The 16,073-nt window shown below is 39.7% G+C and overlaps 1 protein-coding gene across 1 annotated transcript in view; it reads right to left on the reverse strand.

The window, feature by feature from the left end:
- SGK1 (serum/glucocorticoid regulated kinase 1) overlaps window positions 1-16,073 on the reverse strand; it is a 69,734-nt gene that overhangs the window by 31,467 nt on the left and 22,194 nt on the right. The window contains exon 2 of the mRNA XM_068184529.1: window positions 14,805-15,020. Within this exon, the coding sequence (XP_068040630.1) occupies window positions 14,805-15,020 (216 nt within the window). The remainder of the gene's footprint in view (window positions 1-14,804; window positions 15,021-16,073) is intronic.

The following is a 16,073-nucleotide window of genomic DNA, read 5'->3' on the forward strand; positions in this document are numbered from 1 at the left end:
TATATCTTTTCTTTGATGAGCTTTTTGTTACAAGTAGCTGCTCCACCAGGAAGATATTTGTAGGCCATGGTCAAGTTGCCTCTCAAATTCATTTTTGATGAACTCATCGTGGCCCTCTCATCCAGGGTTAAACAATCTTTCGTTTGACACAAGGGAGAAATACACACAGTTCCTACAAAGTAGCAAACAGAGCTATAAATTTGAGCCCTTTCAGTTGACTCACAATGACATGTACCTCTATCCTAAATCAAGTTCAGAAAAAAACCACCATTTAATTAACATTGGTTGTATTTTCCAAAATAAGACAAGGTGTAATAGAAACAGAGATCATGTCTAGACTTTTCAAAATCAGGACTTACTGCTGTTTTTCTCTTTTTATGCAGACTTAAGGAGGTCAGACTAAAGACTACAATTTAACTATCACAAAGAAACAAATGCTTTGTACCCTATAATAAAAATTATAAAATGTGCCTGAAATAATTTTGAGCATGGAATTTAACTTTTAATTAAACAGTGGAGTTTACACAACACTCACAATGAACAAGGTATGTTGAGTGGGCAGAGCTCCCACATGTTCACAGGGTCCCTCAGAGCTGTGGATACCTTCCAAGGCTATACTTCCTTGTTTCCCAGGAATCAGACTGAAAGTGTCATAAGACTGTATTTTCTGGTCCTTGCCATCTCTAACCAGAGCAAAGTCGTTCACTTGAACATTACTTGTACATTATCACACTCTCATTTACAAACAGTTAATGCAGGAAAGTGAATGTTAACTGAATTCACTGCAGGTTTGCTTAAAGTTTGGGCAAATGTTGGAGTCAGTTCCCACTCTGCCTGAACTAATTCTCTGCTGTGGGCTGTAAACCCTCAGAAATAATCAATGAACCTTGCATGCTCCCAGCTTGCTTTCAATTGCTTCTGGCCTGAACAAGGAACATTTTTCCATGGATGAGCAAGTGAGATGTCTCAGCAACAATCACATCTGCCCACAGTGATAGTTGTTCTCTGGTTGTTCAGTCACATAGCACCTATTGCCAGAGAGAAGATATGATTGGATTTTGCTTCAGATACTAAGAGTGCTTATTGTGTAAGCAGTTTGCAGACCTTCTAGACTATAAGACTAGAAGGTCCTAGGCACTAGCATAGGAAGCTAGTTGCAATATTGTTTTGTTCTGTATTTTTCTGAATGTGGGAAGAAATAAAAGCAGTGACTGCTCATGCAGTGATGTATGCCTTCCACGAGGCAGGGAAAATTGATAATATGTGGCATCTTAAAATACTGAGCCTAAGGATTAATTGGATAATTATCTTAATTTTACAGATGGAAAATCTAAGTAATAAAGAGTTTGAAGATTTGTTCAAACTCAAATCTCAGTTCAAAGAATCTGGAATAGGCTTTATTTTCCAGTCCTCCAATTCATTTTTATGATGAAGTGATATCCCCTGATACATTCTTACATAAGGATGACAATCAGTTTGCACATACAGTGGGGTTTGTACCAATGGAGAAGCCCTTTTTTTTGCATATTTTCTTGATGCTCATAAAGCACTTGGGGATTCTTTTTCCAGGGCTTGTAGTTCTGCCATGTATTCAGATACAAAGGGACTGAAACTCAGCGGATCTGAAATCCTGCCAATAGGATTAACAAGCCCTCAAAGCTTCATGTATATAGTATTTGCTCAGGAACAGGGGTGAATTACTCAGTAAAAGGGCTAAATTTGTTTCTGGATAATTAGTTTTGTTGTAGCACAGCTCCAGGTCTTGGCATCTTGGTGAGAGGAGGTAAAGGATAATGGCTCTGATGTGTGCAGGGTCCACACTGAGTCAGCTGAGATTTACAGCCATTGAGAAAATCAGAAGCAATTTACCTGAGAGATTCTATGAGACCTATAAATCTTCCTGGTATTCACCAGATTTCTTTTTACACCCCAAATGCCACCATAGCCTAAGCCCTCTTATGTCCCCTAGCCCTGTGCAGTGTCTATGCTGGCAGTGATGGGGAGCTCCCTACAGTCATCTCTGTCCCTGTGTATAAGGATGCTGGCTGGCACATCCTATCATCTTGTCTGGAACACAAACTTATTCATACAGGGCAGATATGCTTGACTGAAGAACAGAAGGTGAGGCTGCAGGAGAAGCTGAAATGCACCTGGATCCACCAGCAGCAAGTGCATGGTGCACTCACCAACTGTCCTGCATTTCCATGGCCTGAGATGTACATATCCTGAGGAAGCCAAATGTTGCTTGCTCTAGCAACAGCTTCAATATCCTACTGACTGGGAAGTGTTGATATTTTCATAATACTGCAGTTCAGTCCTGTGACAGCAAGGTCAAGAACATATTATTACCAGAAAAGATTGTCTACTGTACTTAGGTTTGACCCTTTATTTTTAAAGTGCCTAATCATTCTCCCTTTCTTATTCCCTGCTAAGGAATCATTTAACCTGAAAATGGAAAGGAAATGAGACTGGTTAGAAGCAAAATGGTTTTGGAGAGTCATTGTCTACCTTTGCTGTACTTGAAATCATATTTCCATTAATTTCTGACAACTCAGTGACATAGTGAAGAAATGGTTTGTTCTCTGTTTAAAACAATGAAAAATCTCATTCTACCTTCAGGAGTGAGACCTCTGTTACAAATATCTGCAGGGGAAAAAAGTAAATTAGCAAAATCTGTACCTTTTTACTTAGGTTTATTTATGGTTGCAGTGGTTGTTGCATAAATGCCCAGAGGAAGAAATGAAGTGAAGCTGTATAGGAGATGTAAATGGATGTCTAAATAATGCCATTGTTGTATGCTGTGTGAGTGCAAAACTTGAAATGGAATCATATGCAACTATGACAAGCCCATGTTATTCTACACCCATATTTTGCAAGAGGTGGTGGAGGTGGAGTGATGCTGGCCTGATAATGAGGGCAGTGATTGTTATTTGCCATTTAGAAACAGGTGTAGACACTGAAATTACTTAGATGAATAGGCTACTGCTATGTCAGGGGTGTGATTTGCTCTTATCAGTGGGTTTCTTGTGGCTGTCCTGACAGGAGACAAAAGTGGATGGATCACTCATGGAGCTCATTGGGTAGAATGAAGCTCTAAAACTTCATTCTACCCAAAAAATAAATTGAGGTACTTAAGCCATAAAGTTCTGTATGAGCATCATTCTTATCTGGATGGATGTTTTTTACACTGGTCAGCCATGCAGCAGTATCCAGTTTGGCTGAAGCCTGGTTTCAATCAGATTTAAAACAAATTTTGCAATCCACAATACAGGTTCAAAGGAAGGAATGAATAGGGCCTGCATGGTCCATGCAGTCTGGCTGTGCAATTGCAAACAGTGTTATTTCTGAACATTTGACTGTTTGATATTTGATGCTATCATCATTAACAAGACTTGATCTTGCACAAAAGGGTTGGCCAAAATTTCAGCATAAAACATCCAACTGCTTGCATGTCCACTGAGCATGTGGTTGGTCCTTAGCCTCTGCTGTTGTGAACTCTCTAGCCATGCGTTTTCAGGAGTAAGGAAAGAACAAGGTATATTTCACTGCTAATTTCAAATCATAAAGGCACCAAAACAGGACTTCTGGATGTGTTAATACTTTCTCTTCCAATTCACTTTAGTCATAGCATCAAGAAAAATGGGAATTGTTAAATAGGAAAATATTTAACACACCTATAAGCATCATCAATCACTGTAACTCTGAAAAACAGTTGCACCTACTTTCAAAGTTCAAGTATTTGCTTGCATTCAGTTACCTAATGAGATGTGGGAATGCTGGTTCATAGCTACAGATCTCTCTGAAGAAAGTTCTCACTTGTGATTAGAGAGTCAGAGGTTCAGTTTTTCCATTCCTCCAAAAGATTTATTCAGTATGTAGGTCTTCTCCTTTAAAGCAAATGTAACATAAGCAGTGGTCCATCCTTATCAGTAAGACTATCAGTAGGATTAATTGACTTATGAATTGTGGCTTTGGTCCAAGAAGAACCTATGGTTCTCCCTCAAATAAATTGAAGGAGCATTCTTAGTGAAATGATAGCAAATGATCCCATCCCACCCAAAACTGGCAACAATCACTTTAGAGCCAAACAGATTTTGAGGTTGTGACAGAATTGAGCAAGTCTGTTACTATCAGCCTCACCACAAGACTGCTGCCAAGACACTGAAAATTCAAAACTAAGTACACACAGCAGTTTCACCGAAAGAAAAATAATATTTACAAATGTTCTGTGAAGGCACCAGACCTTCCCCCCCCCACTAAAACTCTTCACAAAACTTAAAGGAACAATGTCCTCTGAAGATCTGACAGTTCATAAAGGAAGTTGTGTAGGCTTATATATCCACAAATATTCCTACAGGTCTTATTTCCACTCTTCTCAGTATTGCTGGAATGAAATGTAGGGAAGAATCAGGCTGCTAATGGCATCCATGGCAGTGATACAATCTGAGTTTTACAGCAACAGGCTTGGAGAGTGTCCAAATTGCCTTTTTCCGGTGCTCCTGCAGTTACAGACTGGGGTAAGCATAGATTCAGTACAGATTTCAGCATGTGCTAATGTGGTAAAAACACAGATTCACAGTCTACTGCAGTAATTCCATAGCTTTAAGAGGACAAAGGGGCCAAAGTTTGCAAACATTGCCACTTCAGGCAAGCCGGAGAGGACAAGGAGGAGTCAGATCTGTGTTTAGATTGTCTTCTGAATTGGGTGTGAAATGCCCCACCAAATGCAGACAAAGCCTTGGACTGAACCGTGGCAGTGGCTGTACCTAGTGCAGGAAATGGCAGATTTGCAGTTGAGTTTTGTCTTCCAGTTGTGCCTATAATGCAGGACCCTAGAAGAGGCACATTGTGATGGAGGAACTACCTGAGCATAAAAATCTTTTGCGGTGTATCTATGCCTTCTAGGGATGAATTCCCAGATCCTGATCGTCAGAGTCCACCCAACACTATAGAGTGTAGAAAGTATTAAGCAGTGTTTTATCAAGGTGGAAGTTCGGCAGTATCAATGTTCAGAATCAATCCAAAGACTAATATTAAATGCTGGCTTGACACATTAGGAATATAATAAACATAGTTAGCTGACATGCTGAATTTGAAAAACAAGCCACCCCCAGAGACAGCTGGAACTAAAAACCTTATAACATTTCAGTGATGCATATCCTAAACAGAAAAACCCTGAACTTCCAATTTTGACAAAAAAATCCTGGTGATTGAAGTACACAGATGTCTGAAATTCTTCCAGTTATAGTAATCGGATTTTAAAGGTACTTTTCTTTTCAGATACACGATATTTATCTTGACAGAGTTTACTCAACAGTTTCATTGTTCCATGTGTTTCCCTTTGGCACTTTGAAAAGAAAGCTAGTTTGTTCTTTTCATCTGTAGCCATTCCTTCAGTAGCTGTCATTTATTATGTGGAAAAAAGGATTGTGTTGCATGCATCTGTATGCATTTGCCTTTGCATGTAGCTATATTTTTCTTTCAGTAAGTGTATCTTGGGGCTTGGGGAATTGTTTTGATGAAAGGACAGCTTTTTAAGCCAAAATATCTTTATCTCTCAAAGAGCTTCAATTCCTGCGGGCTAGATTAAAAAAAAAATCCTTAAGAAACCAAACATCATGATCTTAATGAAAGCTAGCTTTTAGACATCAACCTTCTAGGGTATAATCTGTAACTCTAGGTGTATAGGAACCTCTGCAGGTACCTCTTCAGCAGCACTAGGTGCTTCACAGTAACAATAGCCAATAACTTGACAATCGAGGGAGAAATGTTAGCATCAGCTAACTCCTGCCTTTTAAGAGTGGCTTTTGAAAAGCTTCTCAAGAGCATCAATCCGTGTTTCTATCTAACAGACCAAGACTGTTAACAAATGCTCCAGCTTTGACAGGTCCTTCCAACCTATAGAAATCAGATCTGTTTCTCCTGCCTTCCATGAGTCTGCTTGAAATAGAGCTGAATCGCTGATGGCAAAACTTGGCCACTCTCAAGAATGAGACCTTTAGGAAGCAGGCAGGAACTGTAGCTTTCCTTCCCACCTGCACTTCATTCCGCAACCCCTTAATACCCAAAGAAGGGGTTTCAGCAAGGCTGCCCAGGGTTCAAGCAAGCTACAAGCTTTTGTGTGTGCTCTTACAGGGTGATGCAGCTGCAAAAGGAGGGATTCACAGCATCCTCCCTTTTCACCCGGACAAGCTTATTACCGACTAGTACTTAGAAGAGGCTTTGGGAGTAGAGAGGTGTTTGTCTTCCCCACCTAACAGATTTGACAGTTATCTAAATCATAGTCCTCAGATTTCCATTTCACACTTTCAGTAATAATACGTGGGAGGTACCCCCTCTCATCAGCTTGTCTTATCTTTCAAGGGCAAGAATGGATCCTACCACATCCTCTTCAAGACCATTCTTAATCCTTCTTCATGACTTAGAGAAATAAATCTAACCTCTTTTTGTCTCCTGTATTTTCTTGCTTACCACTATTCTGAGACACTTAAGTGTGTGCAAAATTTAATCATGTAACTACAGGCAATGGATTCTGCTCCAGAAGGCAGATCTTGTCAGGTGCTACCACACCACTTGTCAAATGTTTATTGGAATTTAAACATTTTTATGTTGTTTTGGTTTTACTTCTGTCTGTAAGTACACTTATCTGCAAAAAAATATTAGTTTCTCAGGAAAACAAAACCCCACATGGTTTCACATGACAGCTCACACTTAAGGATTTCTTAATTAGAAGGGTTATATTAATTTTAAGTTACTTTAAACTGGCATTTCTAATCAATGGAAGTCCCATGGGCCTGACTCCTTCTTCTTCCAGACTAATTTGCCTTCTATAGGCATTAGATGAGATGACACGCACCCCACAATCCCCCTGAGCTCTGTCTTTTTTCCCCATTAAATTAATTCTTCAACTTATGCAAAACTACAATGGGATGTTAAAAACAAAAATGCCTTTTCCAGTAAGGCTCCAAAATAATTTTGAGAGTGACTGTTTTGAGTCTGAGCAGAATTTCTTTTTGTTTTAAAGGTAAATGTTAATATGGTGTCATACAGTACAGGCCAAACAAAGTCTTTGTGCAGTTGCACTGCTGCTTCGGAAAGAATTATATTTCCATTAATGCAAATGGTTGGAAAAGTTGATTTATCAAACATCTGTCAAATCTACAGAGTGCATTTTACAGAAACTCTTGTAGAACATCCTGAGCTAACTGTTCAGAAGGATGAAAAGATTTCACAAAATGGAAACTCTACAATTAGACATAGAGCAAGCATACTGTATTAAGAGAAGAGACACTGAGGAGTCCTGGAGTGTGGATTCCATTAAATTCCTTAAATGAGCAGCAGGCACTGTATTGACTAATATAATAGGATTTACAGAATACATGAGTTTACAATGGAGTTTTTTGCCAATTTACAAGCTCTTGTACTTGTGTGCAAGTGGTGGACACAAACTGGCCGGGGGATGCACTCAGCTACTTTGCAGATCTAATCTTTAGCTATCTGTATGTGGTCTTAACAACACATATATGAAAGAGTTTGTTTTATCTGTAGTGCTGTTACTCTTTAAGGGAGAAGTATCAATTGCCTGTCACATTGTTTTTATGACCTTGTCACACAATGCAACAGACTCCTTTGTTTATCTACTGTGGTGCACGGAATTATCTTCAAAATGAGCTGAAGCAATTACTATAAAATGGGCAATAAACAGATTAAAATCAAACTCTAGTTGAGGAGAGCAACTCCAGTTGCTCCAGCTAAATAGAACCTTTGTAGACCAAAGGAATCTAGCACAGCATTTGTCTGGGGGGAAAAAAAAAAAATCTTTCAAAATAACTGCTTTTTTTACTGTTCTTGTTCACTGTATTCTTTGATATCAGGTACTAAATATTACCAGAAACTAGATTCTGGAGAAATGCAGAACATTCTGCAATTCTAGTGGGAAAAATATCTTGGCCTCATGTGGCTGACCAATTGATAATCAGAAATGAGCTTTGTCTGTCTTGCATGACAGAACAAAATTAAACAGAAATTTGGTCTACTGTGTTCGGCCTAGATTCCTCATACCCACTCTGCTGTGTATTTTTGGTTTACTACCACCAATGGAGGAAGGAATACTTTTATTTCATCTCATTGGCTGTCAGCAAAGTCATTTGAATCTCTGACTCAAAAAGGTGCTAGATAAAAACCATATTAAATGAAAAAATAACTTTAGAAAGAGAGAGAAAAGTATGTCATTTCCAGTTCAGGTATTATGGAAACACCATGGAAAGAATAATAAATCATTTTCCAGCTGTAGCTATCCTCAGGGAAAACACTCGACAGTTTCTTTAAAATAAGAAATATTTAAATTATCTTCAGTAGTGTTGAACCAGCATTCAGAAAGGAGGAGAACATGTTCTTAGATTTTGATATTGACTTGTCCAATTAATTTACTAAGTCTGTGGCACTTGAACAGACCTGTGATGGATGTACAAATGACTGAGTGCCTCACTGCGTATTTGTAAAGCAGATGATTGATGCATCCCATAATTTCTTTGAGCCATGGAGCTGATTTATATGCTGTGTGCTGTATAGACATTCTCTTTGTCAGCTGGGACTGTAAAACCCCCCACAGGCAATTGTCTGCTATTCAGTCTTTCCCATTCACTGAAATTACACATAATTTTAGCCTGTACATTTGCAAACTATGCTTTGGCATTTCCATTTGAAAATGCCTTTGTGTTAAACATTTTTGACTTGTCTAAATAAATATTATCTATAATAACCCTATATCAATCCATTACAAACCCATGTAACTACGTATTGCATTTAGATTTAATCCTGAAACAAAGCCTGTTCCCACCTCACTCATGTGTTGCTTTCACAGCTGATACTCACAGCTGCAGAGAAATCTGAGCAACAGAGAAATCTGTGATTGTTTTTGCTAAAGCTATAGGATCTGCAGTAAAATAATGTTTGAGTGCCTGGTCTTCATATGTATAGACAATCAAATTCCAAAAGCACAGAGACCTACTGGCAGGTAAATAAGCCTGTACTTATGGCTGGAGGTAAGTATTCAAACGTACTCAATTCCAAATTCTATCAAAACCTCATTAGTGACACATTTATGTCATTAGCTGAAAGAGCTTTAGTGTAGTCAGCTAGAAACAACTATTTAGGAAATAGCTATAAGCTCTGCTGGTGAAAAATGGCTTTTTCATTAGAGACTGTCAACTCACAGGATTAAGCTACAGCTTTGAGTTGTGATGATCCAGAAAAGACAGACTTTCTAAAAGCAGAAACTGCAGAATGAAGAGAAATACAAAATACCTTCGTTACTGTTCTAATTGCTCATCTTGAACCACTTTCTTTTCTAAAACTCTCTTTAATCTTCAGACAGTGCTATAATACATTACTGGAGCAGTGTATCATGTCTGGATTTACTTGTAAATGAAAAATGGTGAGAGAATCAGTGGAGTTCCAGTGGTTGTGGATTCTGAAGTTAAATTACATGTAGTATAGAACTATTTCCTTTACTGGTTTTAACATATTAAACTTCAGCCAGATGTCACTAAGTTTGACTCTTCTGTTTTGGAGGACAGTTGCGTATCCCTGTAGCTCTTATATTTAAAGTCTGCTTATAATGTTAAGTCTTTTATAGCACAATCTTTTACACAAGACTTTCTTGTTGTTTCTCTGCTTAAATGGGATTTTTTTCTGTTGTTTTTAATTTTCTCTTGACAGACCTATTTCTACTTTTCAATATTACCATAGAGCTGGCAAAAAAAAACACCATCATTTTTCTGGAATGATGTTAACAATATTTTTTTTTCTGCCAGCTTCTTTTCCTGGAAGAAGGACAAGAAGGGACAAAAGAGAAACCAAAACTCATCGAGATAATCTTCATAAGTCTTTTCTAAATCACTGCATGGGGCATGCCATCAAGACAACAAAGCTCACACCAATGTCAGTCTGAGCTATAAGCTCAGGGACCATTTGCCTCTTTGTCTGTCCTTTGCTCCTTGACAACATCTTTCCAAAGGATCTTGCTTACCAGGGTCTCTGGCAGACACTCCAAAGTGGATTTCATTATATAAATGAAGAAAGAAAAGATAAAATTTGCTCTGCAAAGCCTTTCAGAGGCATGTGTTGCCCTGGTATTGCTACTCTCACGCACAGTTGATATATCTATTTCACATCCTTCCCCATGTCACTCCATATGGGACAGAAGTAGACTCAGTGGATGGAGGGCTGTACTCCTAAATGTAAGCACAGAGCGTCTGCTTTGCTGAGTGTGGGACTGACCTGAGCCCAGCTACTTTCTGTGGCATCCAGGCTGCCTTCTAGAATAATCGCACTTAATTCAAGACCCTACAGGGTGTACTGAGTAGTTATAATTATTCCATCCAAGTGCATTACTGTGTTTCTGCCTCTATCAACTGTAATCTGCTATCAGGTTATTAATTTGCCTGGATTTGCTAGAGCATCTCACACTCCTCTCCAGACTTGATTTCACTGAACAATTCTGTAATTCTGTTACCCAAACTTCCTTCTTTTAGTCTACTTTTTTTTTTTTTCCAAATTGTCTTTTATTGCAGCACTTTTCACATATATTGATTCCAGGATTGTTTTTGTTCCATACTGGGCTTTCAGGATTTTCATTTCCTCTGTTGTGTATGTGCATATGTTAGTGTATTAACTAGCACTTACCAGGGTGTAAATCACAGGGTGCCTCATTACCAAGCTGGATCATTAAATGTAGGAGGGTTATTTATCTAAAATGTGTGAGAAAACCATATTTCCCTAAAAATCCCACTCAGATCTGTCAACAAACTCTTTCATTATGGGGAGCTAGTCTGATTTTTTTCATCTCCACATTTTCCTAGTCCATTAAAAGGCATTGATTTTTATGATGCCCCTTTATGCAAAATATTTAATCTGAAACATATTATTACCCCATCTCAAATGTAAGTTCCTAGAAGCTGTAAGTTATTTGTAGGAGAGATTTGTAAGTAGAACTATCTCAAATAATTGCCCTTTGGTACATTTCTTTCAGCATTCCTCATCTCTGAAGCAAGACTTGAAATATGGTAAAGTGATGAAATCTGACTGAATTCAAGAGCTCTTCTATACAGGAGCCTTGAAAGACTTTCAATAGCAAAAAAAATTTCCTGCTATGAATCTAATAACAAGATCCAAAAGTGTCCGTGAGAGTAATTCACTTCCACTAAGCTGCAAAGGATTTATCCAAAAAGGTGGCAGCACTGAATTCCCTGCAGCCCTAATTAAGATTTTCCTGGTGCTCCTTCACAGAAGATACTGGGCATGGATGGACTGCCATGGGTGGAAGAAGACAAGGCAACTGCCTCAGAAGCTTCCATCTCTTTCCCATCACCTGCCCCACAGACGTGATAGGAGAGGGTGAAGAGATCCAAATGTGCCATGTGGCCCCTGATGTGAGGACGGGCCCCTCCTGGGGTTACTGGGGCGGAGCACCCTGCTTGGCAACCCGAGTGCCCCATCACACAGCCATGGCTGCGCTGGACACGCTCCCGGCCAGCTGAAGTCACGTTGTCTGCATGGAGTAAAGGCTTAGCTCACCCTTTCCCTCCTCCCACCCCTTAGCTAGGGGCTGCACAGGGCTTTTGTTTAGCTGTGGAAAGAAAAGACAGCTCTAGACATTCAAGGCTTTGGTCTACTAGATAGAGATGTGTCTGTGGTGCTTCAGGACAGATGCCAGCTGATGGATAGGGCAGCAGGAGTTTTTTTAGACAAAGAGGAAAGAACAGAACAAGCCTTGAACCTAGCTCTTGGCTCTGAGAAAAAAAATTAAAAAGAAAGATATTTTGAGCTCACTAGCAAGCTCTCACTAAATAAGCTCTTTTGCTTATTTAGAGAAAGGTTTGCAACAGGGGCATAACAATACAGTGCAAGTGGAATACACGGGTCATGCAGAGCAGGAAACGTGTGTGTGTGTGTGTGTGTGTGTGTGTGTGTTTGTGTGTGTGTGTGTGTGTGTGCATGTGAGTATGATTTGCTTCTTATAACCCAGTTTGGTAAACCCTCACCTTAGAGATTTAAATCACACCCAATTTTCACCATGTTTGCCTCTCCCTATTTAGCAAACTGCAATGCAACTCTAAGAGGTGGGTTCCTTGCTCTTTCAAAACCAGCTTATTCACAGGAGGTATTCATTACACAGCATGGTAATTTATTTTGAAAGCAAATTTACCCTCCTCATCAAGCCAGTGAGTTATGTGCAACCTGAACTATGCAGATAGACATGGAAAAGCCAAGTTTGGTTATTGTAAATCACCACCCTGGCAGTGGTCCAAGCTCTTAGGGCTTCAGCTGTTACACTAGTAGAGCAGACATAAACTCCAATATAACTAATCCACATTGGTTACAAAAAACAATAATATACCTGTGTAAGCCAGTCATGTGAAAATTAGCATGATTTTCTGGCAATGCTTGATAATTATCTAGTCCACTGTAAGCAAAGCAGAAAAAGAAGTCATAAAAATGCAGAGATTATACAATATCATACAAATAACAGAGGAGACTTAATAGAGGTTACATCAGAAATAATTTTTATAAATTCCAGCTGGCATTTGCCTTAATAGAAAAGCCTGGGGAAGTGGAAATGAGGACATATATTAAGAAAAAAAAAATCATTATTTAAAATACTTTTAGTTTCACAATAATCTTATTTACGCTAAGTCAATTTTTAATGACTCCACTACATAATTAAAATCACAGTAAACAAGCAGTAATGATTTTTTCCCTTGTTCTGTACTGGAATTAAGAATAAGAATACAGACACGTGTTCCCTTGGGTGATGTGTTTTAATCAGGTTGGTTTTTATAAGGCTTTTTTTAAACTGATCAGAATAGCCTGAAGCCTGTCAGAAAAAAAACATGTTGCCTAGAATAAGCCTTTAATAATATTTCACAGCTGATTTGTTTTTGAGTTAATTTGCCCTTGAGCAAAAGAACAGGGTCAGGAGGACCCTTGTATGGGTTGGTGTTGAGCACAGCACAAAGGAACTATAATCATGATACCAGTACCTGGTTGCAGTACTGAAAAACAGAGAAGGAAGAGAAGTGGAGAAAAAGAACCAAGAGTTATCCAGGAGAGATGACTGGCACAATCCAAGCTCCCTCCTGATTTAACAGAGATCAAGTTCTCTTCTCCTTGAAATACAGAACTGTCTGTTCAAGTTCATTGGTTTAAAGTGGAGGGAGTTATTTCACACTTAATGCAGCTTGTGCCACTTGTAACCCTCGAAGAGAATCTCACCCAGAAACTCTCTTTAAACCTTGAAAAGGTCACACACAGAACTCCTTCAGCCTTTATTATTAAAAGCTTCCTGCCTGGTTCTACTGTAGAGAAAAAGGCAGTGACCTTACATTTAATCACATCAAGGACTCTGTGCTTTAACTTACTTAAAAGATTCCTTATGCAGGATAGCTTTATCCAAGAAGTCTTTTGCCAGATAATGATGTTTTTAAAGCAGCGTGCAAAATATCTCCCTTGCTGCAGGCTCCAGCTGCTGAATAAGCAGCTTCTCCACTGCCTGGAGAAAGGAGACAGGAGAGGTCCAGGGGAATATGCACTCAGCCAAATCTACCCCATATGCATGTGAAACCTGATGGAAGCCCTACAGCTCTATAGGAGTACATGTGATTTACAACAGGGCAAAGGATTTGCAGAATCCTGCATCTTTGGTGCTTTCATTTTTAATGCTTCAGCCTGAGCAAAATTAATCTTCTTAATGAAGTAAAATGGAGGAGTTGTTAGCTACTTGACTTGCATATGTCTAACCACGATGCTTTTGCTGGGTTTCAGAAGTGCACAGGACTTCAATTTTTACCTGCTGCTTGGATTTCCCTGTTTAAAAATGCAGCAATTGTAGCTTGAAAAAAAATGTTTCTGCTGTGAGCTGTATGCTAAGGCTCTGATAAATGCCTTGTCACATTTGCTCTGCTTTGTACTTGGAAAGATTCTTATTTGTTTGCTTTTATGTTTCTACAATTCTCTCATTTTCTGCACACCATTTCCAGGCAAGGGATAATTCTGTCAGGGATGCCAGACTCTGTGGAAAACTTTCTGCTCTGCATTTGGCTTTCCTCCAGAGGGATTATATGGAGCTGAACAATGAAAAAAAGGTCCAAAGTCTGCCTCAGAAAAGCCCCTTCTCAACCATTTCATCTCAGCCCTCACAGTTTTGCCATCTCCACGTCTGTGGTCTGTGTGTAACTGCCCAGCACTAGATGAGGAATGGTGTCCTCTATAACATACTAACATGACTTGAGGCAAAACAGGGTTTCCCTTCTCCTAGAAGACCCCCTGAATAGTTCACCTCATGTTTGGGAAAACTCCCTGAGCCAAATTCTGATTTCTAAAAAGAAAGCTAGACATGGTTTGGAGGGTAGAGGGGATGAAGGGTGGTCTTGTACTTGTTGGACAAAAGGGAGAAAATTAGCAAGTCTGGGTCCTTGTCATTATCTTGGAAAGATAATATCACCTATCCTCACCTCAGTTTCTGTGAAACAGGGAAATAATATTTATTTTTACTGCTAATCTGTTCAAATACTATGAGAGTACATCGCAGCAATTTAGTGAATAGGTACCATGGGTACCAAATTCAAGGTAGAAAGCAGAGCTCAGATGTGCACAACAGCCTTGGTCAGTAGAGTTTCAGGTTTTGGAACATGCGTTCTCTTCAGGGGCACACAATCTCTTAAATACAGGTCCATTGTAAGTACAGACCTGTTATCAGTACAAAACACGTAAACAAAGTTTGTGGGGAGGAAAGAGTGGCTTACTTTGCTGTTTCTCTGGCTCTCCCAGGAGCAGGACTCGGCCTCCTGAGGAGCAATCCCTCGCTGGAAAGGGTGATCACTCAGGCAGGTCTGGCAGAAGGGAGGCTCGAGCTCTGAATCCCCTGCAGGTAAATTCATCACAGTGGACCCCGGGTATTTGAGGCTGGCATGTGGATGCTTTTCAACATTCACCATCGGGCTCTTAATCCATCTTCGTACCTGCCAACACAGAAGCAGATTATGGATTCTCTTTGCTCTACAGCAGTTGGGATGGCACAAGATAGGGTTTCCTATGAGGACAGTAGCACAGATTGGGGAAAATAATCAGATGAGAGGATCAGAATCAATTTTCTGAAGGAAAAAGTACCAGGCGAAGTCAGGGTGAACACACATCATCATAGCCAGGCTCTTAATGCTGAGAATTATTTGCTGCTTTGTGCAAGTCTGCCATAAGTTTATCTACAAAGTAAAGGCTTTATAAATATATTGAAGTACACAGTAGTCTGCTAAGAAGAGAGTGATAACTACCCAAAGCAAGTACTTCCAGCCTAAACAGCTCAATTTCCCCATGAGAAAAAGCAGACTGGTTTTGCAGGAATAGAATTGTAAGACTTACTTTCTGCGGTCCTTTCTTTCAACAGCAGTATCTCCTGTATCATCTCTGACTTCATAAACTACCTCAGCCTTTTCTGTGCCTCCTATCACTCCATTCAAGAGTCAGTTTCTCTTGATGACCTGCCCCAAATTTTGACCCTGACTCCTCTAACCTGCCTTCCCCTGCCTTCTCCTCATCTCTGCAGCTTCCTAGCTAGGAACCAGTGCACTGCAGTAGGAAGGACGCTGGTTAAAAGCATAATGCACTGCACTGGCAGGGCACGGTGTCAGCCTTGTGCACTTTGTTTGCTCTTCCTTTCACTTCTGTGACTGTCTCTTTGATGTGAATCAACAGTATTGGATTTTCTGAGACATTAAGTGAGGAGTGAGAGACCTTTCTGAGCTCTTTTTCCAAGTTATTTGGCACTGCAAAAGCAAATAGACCACTATGTGAGCTGTGGTATATTTGCACTGAATTTGATCAGAATTCTGTAATTTGAATGCAAAGGATGGATAGGGATGTCTCAGGACACACTCTTCCAGCCCAGAGGGGGAAGGCTGAGACAACCAGGGCTGACAGCCCAACTGTCCTCCTATTGACAGGATGCAATCTCTTTGCTCTGTGATCTTTGTGTCCCAGGCCTAAGCATCTCCATTCTTCATTAAGAGATATTTGCC

The sequence above is a fragment of the Anomalospiza imberbis genome, chromosome 3 (assembly GCF_031753505.1).
Source record: "Anomalospiza imberbis isolate Cuckoo-Finch-1a 21T00152 chromosome 3, ASM3175350v1, whole genome shotgun sequence".
Lineage (NCBI taxonomy): Eukaryota > Metazoa > Chordata > Aves > Passeriformes > Viduidae > Anomalospiza > Anomalospiza imberbis.